The 13,672-nt window shown below is 50.9% G+C and overlaps 1 protein-coding gene across 1 annotated transcript; it reads right to left on the minus strand.

Annotated features, from left to right (window-relative positions):
* Positions 1-7,994: 7,994 nt before the first annotated feature.
* On the minus strand, positions 7,995-11,128 carry INAFM2 (InaF motif containing 2). The gene is made up of 2 exons (XM_066277111.1): positions 9,707-11,128; positions 7,995-8,288 (listed from the first exon to the last, which is right to left on the minus strand). The coding sequence occupies exon 1, from the start codon at positions 10,609-10,611 to the stop codon at positions 10,150-10,152; it is 462 nt and encodes a 153-aa protein (XP_066133208.1). The 5' UTR covers positions 10,612-11,128; the 3' UTR covers positions 7,995-8,288; positions 9,707-10,149.
* Positions 11,129-13,672: the final 2,544 nt, after the last annotated feature.

Consider the following 13,672-nt stretch of genomic DNA (forward strand, 5'->3'; position numbering starts at 1 on the left):
GCACATCCCTGTGCACATGTGTTTTCACCTGCAGGCACGCCTCTGGTGTATTCACGGGCCACACCTGGTCTCTGAGGCTGGGAAGCCCTGTCTTGGGTCTACTGCTGCCTAGGCCACAAGCTTCCCACCATGGTGAGAGCAAGGCTGAGCAGTACTCAGTACCTGGCTTGCCTGGCCTCCCTCTCTAGCTGCCAGCTCCTCAGGTGCAGGCACCCTCAGCAGCTGGCATGGCCAGTCCAGGCCTGGGTCCTTTCCCATGACTCTGCCTGCACCCACGTGACTCACAGCCCCAGACTCACAGAGTAGCCAAACCAGAGGAATCTCACCAATCAGCCAGAAGCTGTCTGCCTTTCCGGAAGAGGAGGCTGAGGCCCCCAGAAAGGGAGGCCGCAGAGGGGTGGAGCTGGGACAGAAGAGCAGAGCTCAGGTCTCCCTCAGAAAGGCCTCCTCTCTGAAATGATGTGAGGTTGAGTGGGGAGGGGATCAGCCTCCTCGCCCCACAGTAACGTGGGAGAGCTTACCATCAGAGATCCCCTCCCCCACACCAGGTCAGGCTTTGAGTGCACTCTAAATGAAGGTCAAAGATCAACCCTGCAGCCCAGGGTCATTTCCTGCTATCTCCTACTTCCTCTCCCCACCACCGCCCTGCACCAGGGTCAGGCAAAACTAAAGACTCAGACAGGGCCTCAGAGATGAGAAATAGCAACTCCAGCTAAGTATGACATCAGGATTTGTCTTTTCTACTTAAGTCTCCATTCCTGCCCCTCCTCTGAAGCCCATGTCTAGTGAATTATCCAGATTCCACACAAGCTGTGGCTTCCTCTCAGTTCAACAAACATTTCCTGAGCACCCACTACCAGCGATGCAGCCGGTGGGCGATGGTGACTTTGCCTGCAAGAGGGAGGGAAGAAACCCAGTCCTCTGGCAGCTCCAGACTGCACAGCAGGAGCTGTTCTTGGCTGTAGGTGCCTGACAGGGGACAGGGCCTGGGTGGTAGGAGCCCCAAAGCAGCCATCCCCCCGCCCTCCACACTAGCAAAGGCAAGTACTCCTCTCTTTCTCACCATCTGTACCCTTTGCCCCAAACTCTTGCTTGGGTGGGGGATCTCCCCACGTGGCCCCTCTTCTCCCCTCCTCCCTGGTCCTGCATGGTCGTTCCTGTCTGCTGAGAGTGCCTGGCCTCACCAGCCTCCCTAGATTCTCTAGGTAGTGTCCCTGTTGTCCCCAGGACTGCTCTGTTGGCAAAAGGAGGCCTTAACCAGGAGGCTGCAGCCTAGGCTTCCTCACTGGCTCTCGCTCTACCCTCTCTAGCTATTCCAGAAGTGCAAGGAGGGATCAGACTGCTTACAGCAGTGCTTCTCACATGTTAAGGCGCAGAGTAATGCAGATTCTAATTCAGTAGGTCTGGGGTGGGCTTGGGGATTTGCATTTCTAATGCACCCCCAGGTGATGCCTGTGCTGCTGATTCCTGGACCACATCTTGAGCAGTTAGGGTTTGGACTAGCAGTTTGGGGGCTGTGGGCAGAGACAGACTAGACTCTTTCGCAGTGTTGCTGGCTGTGCAGGGGATGAGGAAGTGCTGCGCCTGCTGGTGGGAGCTTCCTGGCTTCAGACTTGAGTGAGAAGCTCAGGCAGCTGGGAAGATTCTTGAGAGGCCAGCGAGTGGTGGTGCAAACTTCCTGTAGCAGAGTGAGAAAGCTGGGTGGAAATTGGAAAAGGTGAAGCAGGGTAGAAGAGGTTGGTGAGGAGTTGATCAAAGGAATTTTGGAAAGGCTTGGGAACATTCCTATGCATAGGTGAGGAAGACCCCTGTGAAACAAGCAAGAGAGTCCTGGCTCAAGTTTTCCTCTTGCCTTCCAGTCACACAAATACGGCGTGGAGCATGGCTCTGGCTCTGGCACTGGCACCCATGACTCCCAAAGGATGGAGCTGGGCCAGGGCAGGTTCCGGTAGAGCCCTTGAATGCAGGTGTCTCCAAAATAATTGTGACCAAGAATTTGAATTCCAAGGTTCACAAACTGCTCCCAACCCCCAATGTTTCCAACTGTACAGATGTGCCTTCATTTGTGGGTATAAGCTCAGGCGTGTCTGACTGTGGGACGGGGGTTCAGTATTTTGGGAGAGTTCTGGTTCAGCCTTTCCGACAGAACATAAGCAAGAAAGAAAACTGGGCAGAAGGGCTGTGGAGAGTTGGGGCTTCTCTCCCTGAGGGCAACATCCTGAAGGATGTTAGGAGAAAGGAGTCACTAGGGACTGGAGAGGACGAAGACAGGCACAGGACACTTCCCTGCAGGAAGACAGGAGAGCAGAGCAAGTATCACTGAGCTTTAATAAAACAGGGGTGGGGCTTCTTCAGAATAAATGGAACCAGTGGCTATGGGGGCCACCCCTCCTGCTCTAGGATGGAACCAGATATGGAGCAGGAAGGAAATGTGCATAGATACCCCTCCACAAACCTCAGGGTCATGGAAGGCGGCTTTTCTCTCTTCCTTGGATCCTTAAGGCTGGGAGCCTTCCACTTGGAATCCCATCCCCTCTCCAACCAACAGACAAGATTGCTCTTAAAGGTGGGAAATTCTGCATGAGACACGGCTATCAGGAAATCGGCCACAGAGCTGAAGGAACTGAGAGGGTAGTAGGAAGCCAGTAGGGAGATGACAGTTTTACCTAAGGCCTCAAAGCAATGAGAGAAGAGGCAGAAGGCATCCTTGTCCTGGCCCATATCACTCTGCAGAGGCAAGCAGTGGACCATATTGTAAGGGTGGTAGGATATTTTGATGATAGGCAGCATGGCTGAGTGGGACAAACATGGGTCTTGGAATCTGAGGGACTGAATCTGAATCCTATTTGTCATCTGCTAGCTGGATGACCTTGGTCAGTTTAACCTCTAAAAGCCTCAGTTTTCTTATCTGCAACACGGGGCTAGTAATACCTACCTTGAAGGATTATTCAGGAAAATATGAGTATGCAAAATATGCCTGGAGCACAGGAGGCACTCTAGTAACAGTAGCCTGGCACCCAGAAGCACTGGGTAAACATTTGTTGAATAAATGAAGTAGCTATTTGGTGTGAGCTCTGTCTATTTTGTTTCCTATCTTCCCCTTCCCCTTTCCTACAATCTCATCTTCACTGGGGGCAGTATACCCTTGGGGAATCAGGGATGGTTTATAAAGTTTACCAGCATTCCAGGACAGTGAGCAGCTTTCATCCAGGGAGTCTAGTGGAGTGAAAGCCTTAGGAAGGGACCCTTCTCTTTCAGGTGGGTTCTTTGTCCCCACCCACCAGTGGGATGTCCCAAGCATTTCTGCCTGCCTTTGCACATTGGCTCCCCCAGCTCAGAGTGGTTCCTCTTTTCCTCCATTCACATCAGTAGCAATCTCATGAACTTCTATCAGTTTTCACTTCTTTAATATTTCCCCCAGAAACAAAACTCCTCTGTGGAGTTTGCTCCATGACTCCTAGTGTTAAGTTCTGTTACACAAAGGAGCAGCATGGCGGTATTTTCCTATGGTCAAGGGCTGGGTAATTGGGGATCTCTGGAAGCAGGGCCTCCCCAGCTACCTAACAAGTCATCATTTGGGAAGGTTTGGCCACCAGTCAACTACAGTCCCAACCCTGGCCTCAGGAACGGGAATGACAGGTAAAGATGGTATTAGCCTTCAAAAAGAATAAAGAAAATGGCAAAAAAAAAAGACAACCCCAGCCCATATCTCCTTATTTTGGGAACTAAATTGGAGGGTGTCAAGGGAATAGGAGAAACTAAAGATACTAACTTCTGCCTCGCTTGAGTCATTCATTTATCAGTGTCCACAGACCCTGGCAAGCAACTTTCCGAGAGAGGGTTATCGAGGCTCATGAGGAAGGGCGGACACTGGGTGACCACAACCACACTGAGGGGGGAAATTCAAGGCTGAGAAATGCAACGAGAGGAGCCAGCATAAAGCCCAGACTGAGGCTGCTTTTTCTCAACAAGTCTGCTGGCCCATGTCATAGCCTTTCATTAAGCATCCACTCGACGCCAGGGAAGTGAAATTGCGCAGACCTGGCACCAGAAGGAACAAATGTGGCACCCACTGCTCCTTTTAAGGGCTGGCTGGAGGAGCAGCAGGCACCAGGGTAAGAGGTGAGGCGCACCTTTGTGGGAAGGGGAGGGAGGACTCTTTCAGGCCTGCCTCCTTAACAAGCTCTCCAGAGAAAGTTCTCCTGCAACTGTCAAAAACAAGGAACAATGTAGGTTTTCCCCCTTTTCTCAAAAACTCTGAGGACACAGCTTTCTTATTCCCCAAGCAGAGCAGCTGGCTTTAACCAAGAAAGAGGATCAAAAGTCCCCTTGATAAACATCTGCCAAAACAGAAATACCCTAAGTTACAGGTTCAGAGGGAAAGGCTGGGTCAGTGGTTCTTAAATTTTAGTGTGCATCAGGATTACCTGGAAGACTACTTGAAACACAATGCTGGGGCCTGACCTGTGGTGGCGCAGGGGATATAGCGTCGCCCTGAAACACTGAGGTCGCCGGTTCAAAACCCTGGGCTTGCCTGGCCAAGGCACATATGGGAGTTGATGCTTCCTGTTCCTCCCTGTTTTCTCTCTCTCTCTCCTAAAATGAGTAAATGAAATCTTAAAAACAAAAAACAAAACCACAATGCTGGGCTCCATCCTCTGAATTTCTCATTCAGTTGGTCTGAAATGAGGTCTGAGACATGACATTTCTACTAAGTTCCCAGTGATGCTGATGGTCTGGGCACTGGTGTGACATTTGCTACCTGCCCCTTCAAATTTCTTTCCATGCATCAATTTTTCCCAAAGGGACAGACGCTCCCATGAAAATACATGACTTCATGTGTGCACACTGTACTTCTATTCCCAAGACTGCCAAGCCCTATCTCACCTATCACCTCCATTTGCTCCCATGATTTCCCATTTGGTCAGGAGAGGAGAGAGGGCTCAAGGGCCTTGGTTATGGCCACTACTGGGTCCTCAAGTTTCCTATTTTCCAGTCCAGGGGTCCCTCCCAAGAGCATGCTGCCTCTCACCCAGGTTCTCTTGGTACTGTGAGCTGTCAATGGATCAGAGCCTGGCTGCTGTAACACAGCACTGCCCAGAAGACTGACCGGCAGGGGGCTGAGGTAGTCGATAGCCTCCAGGACACAGTGGACACAGTGTGGGGAGACCCCAACCCATGACTCAGAACACTATGGAGGTGGCAGGAAGGTATATTAAAAGGAAATCTTTGGTAATCAACATAATTACATTTCTGGACAGTTCATTTTGGGACTTTTGAGGCTCACTTGGCACACTGTAGGCACTAAATAAATAGAACTTGAATTAATGGTAGTAGTTTATGGAAAATAATCTAAGTTAGAGTCTCACTGCTGTTTAACTGATAAGCTATTGCAAAAATAGATTACTGAAGTTAAGAAAACAGGTTAGTAACAAGGGTAGATTCTTGTTGGCATGACTGTAAATTCCTTGAAGGTAGGAACTGTACGGTAATGTTCTGATCCCTTAGTAGCAGCCTAACAAACGTTTACAGAGCATAAGATGGAAACTGGTTAGGCCTGGGCTCCTTCCTGACCAGGTGGGCTCATGGGAACCCTGGCTGTTTCTGCAGTTAGGATGGAGAGCCTGGTAGAGTCTGGCTGCATGGTAAAAAAAGAAAAAAAGTTTTTGTTTTTGTATTTTTAAAATTAGCTACTGGAGGGAACAAAGAGAATAATATAGCTTTTCTGGCAGCAGAAACCCGCGGGCTATGTCAGCAAGTAAAACAGATGTGACCAAAAAACTGTCAACAGAGCAGGTATTTTTATAGCTCAACCTTAGGCCATAGGGCCAGAGAGAGGACAGAACGAATGGGTCACATATTCTGTGTCGCCTCCATTATCACCACATGGAGCACAGCTGTGGAGTTCTGGAGCTCGGAAAGAACAGGCAGGCCAAGCCCAAGTCCCTTGGAAATAAAACTGAGGCTAGAACAGCCAGTGCAGCTATGATTTTCAGGGGTTCTCTTTAGCAATCAATCCATTCCCTTGAACCAGGTAATGGGCTGTGGATGTGGGTCCACAAGCAGATGACAGTGACACCATAATGACACAGGAACAAGTCTATCCAACACAGTTATCAACCAGTTGAGCAACAAACTCAGAGTGCCTAACTACTGTGTGGAGCACTGGGCTGAATGCTGGTCCTGTGAAATGAGCAAAGCCATTAAGGTCCCTCCTTCAACCCAGGGAAACAAACAAAAAGTCCAGCTGTGGCTGTTTTGTTACTGCAATTGCAATTCCAGAAATACCTCCATTCTCTGCAGACAGGACTGGGAGGGCAGTTACTCCTTTTAAACAGTTGTGGTAGTCCTAAAGCTCCGGGGCTGACCTTTCAGTTCCCCTTCAAGAAACATGTAGAAACAAGTAGATGCTCTCCTCTCAACATTTCAAAACAGGACATAAATACTCAACTAAAGAACACACTATCTTAGAATTCCCTAGTGAAAACTGAAAAACAAGGTAGACAGAAAATGGTCTTATATTGTGAAGAAATCTAGAGCTCTGAGGAAGAAAAATATTTCTTATGCTTAAACCTTGACAAAAACACTTCTTTGTACCTCAGCACCCATGGGGGAGAGAGATGATACCCACACAAACTCAGTGTAACCGGCTGAGCAAGCCCCTGGCCCCTCACCCTCCAAAACTTCACTTTCAAGAGAGGATTACCTCTTCCTTCAAACTCAGGTGGTCAGGGTTAATAAGCACATACAGTAACTCCTAGTAGAAGCAAACACCTATAAATGATCCTGATGGTGCAGGTACAAAGCAACTGAAGGAGTGCAATCCTCTTTGCACAAACCTCTTTCCTGGCTCAAAAGCTGATGGACAATATTGCAGCTAATTTCTAACCCTCGAAAATAAAACTATTCAAACCACTGCTCCCCACCAACTGGACCTTGTTCTGGTGGAACAGTGCCCTTCTCCTGGGCCAGCAGGCCCAGGCCACACGCACTCCTATATGGGCCCACCGTGGGAAGCCGGGTAAAGCTGCAAAAGCCACATGTCACCATTTACAGAAAGGAGGGGCTGACTAGAAGAGCCTCAGAAACTCTCCCTCCCCTTCTGCTCTGCCTTACCAAGCCCTCTCACAGAAAGTCATTGTGTAGGTTGAAGAGGGAAATAAAAGGGCAGACTTTTTCCATGCTCCCCTGCAGACTACAAGGTGATGTAAAAGTGCAGCAGCCACCCCCCCAACAGTTCTAGAGAAGTGCAGGCCTCAGGGGGTCCCACCAACACTGGCTTCTGGTTGTGTACTGGGCAGCATTGTCTAATAATGAGCTGAGCTCAATTGCTTGCCATGTATTTTGCAGCATAACTAATCCCTTATTTTTGTGCTTTTCACCCACAGATCTTTTATTGTTTGCTTTAGGGAGAGAAAAAGCCTCACCTTTGAAGCAAACTAATGGCTTCTCTCAGTCATTTGACTCTCTTGCCTCCCCCTTGTAGACAAAGCTCTGACCGGCTGCTGCAGACTCCTCAGTGTCATTCCCAGTGTTAGCATTCTTGAGCTATGGAGGGGCCAATGGTTTGTTTAAAGGTGAGAACAGTGATGCTATTGGGCAGCTTACCCTCACCTCAGCTCTCAGCCAGCTCAATATTTGCAATAATTCTTACTATGCACAGTGACTGGTTCCTTAGCTTCGTCAGCTATGCATCTGCTCAGAGTCCAGAACTTTTTTTAACCTTTTCAAGTTATATATTGCTGTTCTTCCAACGCCATCATTGCCTCCCAGCTAAGAAGAATTCATTAATCAGTTCGGTCTCCTTCATTAGTCAGTTCAGTCAAGCCATCAGACACAGAGAACATCAGGGCAATTGTTTTTTCCTCCTACAGCTATTTATCACCACTCGTGCACCATTCATCCATCTCAGACCATTTCCTCTTCTAACCTCTACTCCTTCCCCAAGAAATTCAAAAGAGAAATGAGAAATGAACAAGTTACGCAGACTTACATAGAGTTCTTAGAATGTATTTTTGTTCACCTGAAAAATAAAACTTTTAAAAAATATACAAGACTTTTTGAGTACAGGTATATCTTAAATGGCTGCATTATAAATAATGTCTCTGGTCGTGTTCACAGCTAGAGCTGGAACTAATGTCCCAATTCCAGTGAAGGCTTTAGAGTCAGGAGGCCAGCAGTTGGACCTACGAGTGGTCTCTCTACACTCTGATTCATCCCAGAGTGGATTAAACAGTCCAGAATACAGGGGTCAGGATGGGGCAGGGGACTCAACTCCAGCTGTTCTCCTGCAAGTTCAAAGAATTCTTGGAATAAGAGACCAATTTATAAATTATTAAAATATAGGACTAAAAATTCACACAATAAATATAAATTACAGGCTATTATTGAAGTTATAAAGTGGCATTTTATGTTTCTTCCCCCCAGTCCCCCACCAAAAAATTTAAAAGGCCTCAGAGGCTTTCTAATAACCAAAGTGAGTCAGCTGCTCAGAAATCTCCTCCAGCCAAGACACCTTGGAGGTGCTGCCAGTCTGTCCCTAGGCTATGACAGCTCAGCTCCTGTTATCTTGCCCACAACAGGACATGGCTTATAGCAAGGCGGTTTGTCCTCTAAACTTGGATCAGAGCTAACTAGAGTGTAGGCCAGAAAACTGGAGAGACAAACGGTTTCAGGACTCAGGTGGCTAAATTTTAGTCTTTTTTTTTTTTAAAGTGCCTCATTTCCCAAAAAGGAAACACAAAGGGGTTTGATAGCTTGTCATTACCCCCACTCAACTGCCTAAAAGCAAGTGGCTGAAGAAGTGCCCAAATGGAACCCGAATTGAGAATGTATAAATTCTTCCTACCCCAGATCTATATAAATGCCATTTTCCTTGATGTTTCTCACCTCCATAAAAGTACAGGCTGCATATAAGTTTATCATGAGAGGTAAAGACAAGCTAATTTAACCTTCCCACCACTGGTCTATCACCTGGCTATCAAAGCACAATCCTGAGTTTGAAGCCCACCTCTTAAACCAGAGGACATGCTCAAAGCTCTGGTTTCACAACAGATTTCATCCTAATCGCAGGGCTACAATGTCACTACAAGCTCAGGAAAGAGGGAAGGCTAGGGTGATTACTGGAATAAGACAAGATTTTAAGAAGCAAGAAAAAAAAAAGAAAGAAACACTTGTGAGTCACTCTACTTATAAAAGCTTGCTCTTCCTAAAAAACTGTAAGAAGGCCAAGGATTGAAGCACAGAGGCATTGCTCTTTCCCTTCCTTCTTCCCTGGCCCATCTCCAGATACTTAGGGTACAACAGAAAACCTCTTGGGTGGGGGCTCTAGGGTGGGAAGAGGAGGTCAGTACACTCCCCACCCTCCCTCAACTGTTTCTACTACTCCTAAGGCTTCCCACTGTCCTTTCAACAAGTCTAAGAATGAATATACTCTTTTGTGTCATAAATCTATCTGAAATAGGAGGGGAGAATAAGGGAAAGAGTGGGGATGGAAAAAAAGTGTTTGTGACCTCTGGCTAGCTGCACTCTGGGGGCCAGCAAATAGCCCTTGACTGACTCTATCAGTCAGTAGCTAGCTACCTAGGGTGTAGGAGGATATATATAGTTCTATGTAATTATCAGCTTCTAGTGCATATGTCAACAACTATATACAGGGATCTATAAATTAAATGCATTTGTGGCCACTGCAACTAGGTTGACGTACCTGAGCTCCACTACTTTTGGTGCCTTCCTCCTTCCGAGAGCTTCTTCAGCTTATTTAAGAGCCCCTACAGCTCCCTCCTTCCCCTGAGTCTTGGGGTAAAGCCCGAATCATCCATCCCCGCACGTAGGACACACAAGTGCGGCGCAGGAGGGCTCGATGCTGGGATACCCCTACCCCTTCCCCCACACCCTTCTGGCTCAGGGTCCCGGCGCCGCAGCACAATCCTAGGAAGACCAAACCCCGAGTCCCGGACGAATCGTGGTCCCTTTGGGTGAAGATCCAGCTGCAGGCCACTTTCCCACGCAAGCCGGCGATCTTCGGGGTAAGGGGGGCGTTCACTCCCGTGACAGTCAGTCCAGCGGGCTCTCCGCCGCGTCCTATTGCAAAGTCCAGCCTCCAGGCTTGGGAAGGATGGTTCCCCGCCGCCCCTGGTCCGGAAGGGTTCAGCGACTCCCGGGCGCCGCCGCCGCTTCCTCCTCGTCCTCCTCCGGTCCCCGCGGCCGCTCCAACGGCCCCGCCAGCGGGATGTCCGCAGAGGGCTCAGGAGGCAGGGACCGTGCCGCCTGCAGCGGGGGCGCGTCGTGCGGCGCCTCGCGGCCGGACGACCCCATGCCGTTGGGCCCCGTGGCCGCCGCCCCCGAAGTCCCGGACGGGCCAGTGCTGTTGGAGCCGCCGGAGGGCGGGCCGGCGGCTCCCCCCGAAGTCCCGGCGCCCACCGGCTGCCAAATGAGGCTGTAGTAGACGGCGAGCACGATGGCGGCAAGCGACACGGAGAGCACGTAGGCGAACACGGTGGCGAGCCGGACCCACTTCTTGTTGGTCTTGGCCGCCATCTTCGCCTTCTTGTCCCCGGTGTAGGTGGCCGGCTTGCCCCGCTCGGCCGGGGCCGCGTCGCGCTCCTTCATGGGGGGGCCCCGGCCTTTGGCCCGGTGCTCCACGGCCCCGGCTGGAGGGGGGCCTGACGGCCTGCGAGGACTGGGCAAGGGGCGGCCCGGCGCCCTCGGTTCCCGGCCGCTCCGCGCTCCGCCGCCGCTCCTCACGCCTCCCGTCCACAGCCCGCCACCGCGTCGCTGCAGCCGCCGCCGCCGCCGGGGCCTGCACCAGTCACCGCCGCCAGCGCCGCCGCCGCCGCCGGCCCGTAAGCTGCTTCCCCGCCGCCGCCACAGCCACCGCCGCCAGAGCTACCCGGCTCCGCGTCCCCATCCGCCGCCGCCGCCGCCTGCCCGGCTGCTGGCCGTTGGGTCTCCAGGGGCCGCGCTGACCGCGCGCTCGGCTCCAAGCGGGTCCCCCCGCCTTGCTCGCCCGCAAAAGGGGGCGGGGCAGGGCGCTTCTGGGGGCTGCCTCTTAAATGGGCGACGCCGGGGTCCGGAAGTGCCGCGCGGAGAGGCGGGCTTCAGCCGGGCGCCGCAGGCCCCGTCGAGAAGCCTGGTTATGAAGGAGTTAAAGGAGGCTGGTTCTTAAAAGGGCGACGTCGCCGCAGCCCTGCGCGGGCTAGCTCCATGAGGGTGGGAGCCCCGGCGCTTCTTTAAAAGGGGAGCGGCGTAGTTTGGGGCGGAGTGCAGAACCGAAGAGGGGCGGGGAAGGGCGCTTAGAGCGGGAGCTGTCAACTCTGGCACCTCTCCTCTGCGTCCTGACTATTCCAAGTGTCAGGTGGAATAGCAGCAGCTTTGATCCTCAGGCCTCAGTTTACCCCCAGAATGGGGGTGATACTACGCTCGCGTTCCGCTCCACGTACCCTCCGGGCGGGGCTTCCAGACCCCTTTATACTCAGCGAGTCTAGTCCGCGTTCGCGGTAGGTAGACAAGGACCAGCAGCGCGCACTGTGGTCGCAGTTGGTCGTACCCATTTCCCCATTCCGCCAGGGCTTCGGCTTTGCTGAAATCTCTCCGATTCCTTTCCTCTTAGAGCCCCGAGTCAGGATGCCCAGACCTGCCAGAGCTCCCGGGACAGTGCCACGCGCGAAACTGATTTTCCAGACGTGCCTCCCACCTTAGTACCGAAGTTTGCAACAAGTCTCAGGTCTCGCCTTGTGAGGCTTCTGACTCCTGGGTCAAGGGGCCGCACTGAACCTGCTGTGCAACGGCTCCCAGAGCTGTTCCTTTCTCCAATTCTCTCCCAGAACCTGGGCGTTTGTTCCCTTGCCCCACTTCCCATATGAGGTTTGTCCTTTCGGTAGATTTTGAGGGCCCTCTGCAAGCTTAGACTCTCAGTAGCCGCTTTCCCCTGTGTCTTACCCCTCCTTCAACCTTCCTCTCTCCTGCCTTCTCTTCTTCTCTGTCTTTCTGACTCCCTCCTCCTTGAATTCTACTTCCTGTGTTCCCAGAACTGGATGTGTGGGGACAGACTGGGTGTCTCAGTGTGTCTGGGAGACTGTGCCTGTGTGGATGTGTGTGGAGAGAGGACTGTGGTGTGATGGGCTCCTGTGGGTGAATAGCACCTCCCTCTTCAGTCTGGCCCCTGCAGATGTGAGCCTGACTCCTGGCTTCTGACACTGTGGGGCAGGACCCTTTTGCCTTCCCATTTCCCCTCATCCTCCACAGGAACCTTTGGTATCTAGACACAGTGCCTCTTATGAGGAAGCCCCTTCTCAAGCCTGCTTTCTTGTCCCCGCTAAGGGTAGATATAGTGAGCAAAATCAGAGAATTAAGGTAGGGTTGGGACAGGAAAGGCCCAAAAGGCCATCTTTTATAAATACCCCCGGAGCCTAGGACCTCCTACACAACATCCCTATGGAGCTGTCTTCAGTGTCAGTTCAAAGACCCTCCAGATGGTGTACCGTGTCTGCTCCCTAAGGCAGCCTTCTCAGACTTTGAAAAGTTCTGACCAGTTACACACAGAAGTCAGGTGGCTACCAGAGCTGAGTGTGCTGATGACCAAGGGAACCAAAGGCCTATAACCCAGCCCCGCATTATCATTACTGAGGCCCCGCTGTGTCTGCCACTAGCAGTGGCCAAGTGGATGCTATTTTCAGGAGTAGTTTGCCTCTTTACTTTCTGAGAAATTTCAAGAACATTGGAAGTTTGGAGTGTCTGTTGTCTTCTGTGGGGAAAAGGCAACCACTCCTTCCCCATCCTGCTCCCAGGCTGGCCACAGCCTGTCAAAGCAGGGTGGCCAGTTAAGTTAAAATCCCTGAATTGTCTCTGGATGCTGTCCTCTCTTCTTTACTCTGCTCTCTGGCTTTCCTGGCAGGACTGATCATACCAACTATACCAATATGAATTATTCTGAAAGATTCCAGGGAAGGCCAACCCAAGCCTCCTATCCTCTTCTTTGAATTTACTCCATATTTCTTCTGTTGAAAATTAAACTTCTTTTTTCTTGCTTGGTTCTTGGGTGGAGTGAAAAACAGCATGTCTCTCTTTTCTATATTAAAGAATAAATATACTTGGCCCGACCAGGCAGTGGTGCAGTGGATAGAGCGTTGATCTGGGACGCAGAGGACCCAGTGTTCGAACCCCGAGGTCACTGGCTTGAGCGCAGGTTCACCCCCTTGAGGGTGGGATCATAGACATGACCCCCAAAGTTGCTGGCTGGAGTCCCCATCCCCACCCCGTCAAGGTACATATGAGAAAGCAATCAATGAACAACTAAGGTGCCGCAACAAAGAGTTGATGCTTCTCATCTCTCTCCCTTCTTGTCTGTCTGTCTCTCTCACTAAAAAATAAATAAATAAATAAATAAATAAATATACTCGAAGCACTCATTCAATTCCTCTCAACCTATTTTTCTCCAAAATAAACAGTGCCAGATCTTTAACCTATCATCTATAAGCCCTATTTATTGTTTGGATTTACATAGTCTTTTACCCTGGAACTCAAATTGCTTTCAGATATAATTGAGCCTGATCTCCCTGGTGCCTGAGCCATTAAGAAACCATTAGTGTATTCCTCCTGCAGGCAACTAAATGGCCCCCTAGTGGCCTGAAAGTGAATATGCCTCTCTTAAGTGCCTCTCCCCACCTAAGGG

The sequence above is a fragment of the Saccopteryx bilineata genome, chromosome 4 (genome assembly GCF_036850765.1).
Source record: "Saccopteryx bilineata isolate mSacBil1 chromosome 4, mSacBil1_pri_phased_curated, whole genome shotgun sequence".
Classification (NCBI taxonomy): Eukaryota; Metazoa; Chordata; class Mammalia; order Chiroptera; family Emballonuridae; genus Saccopteryx; species Saccopteryx bilineata.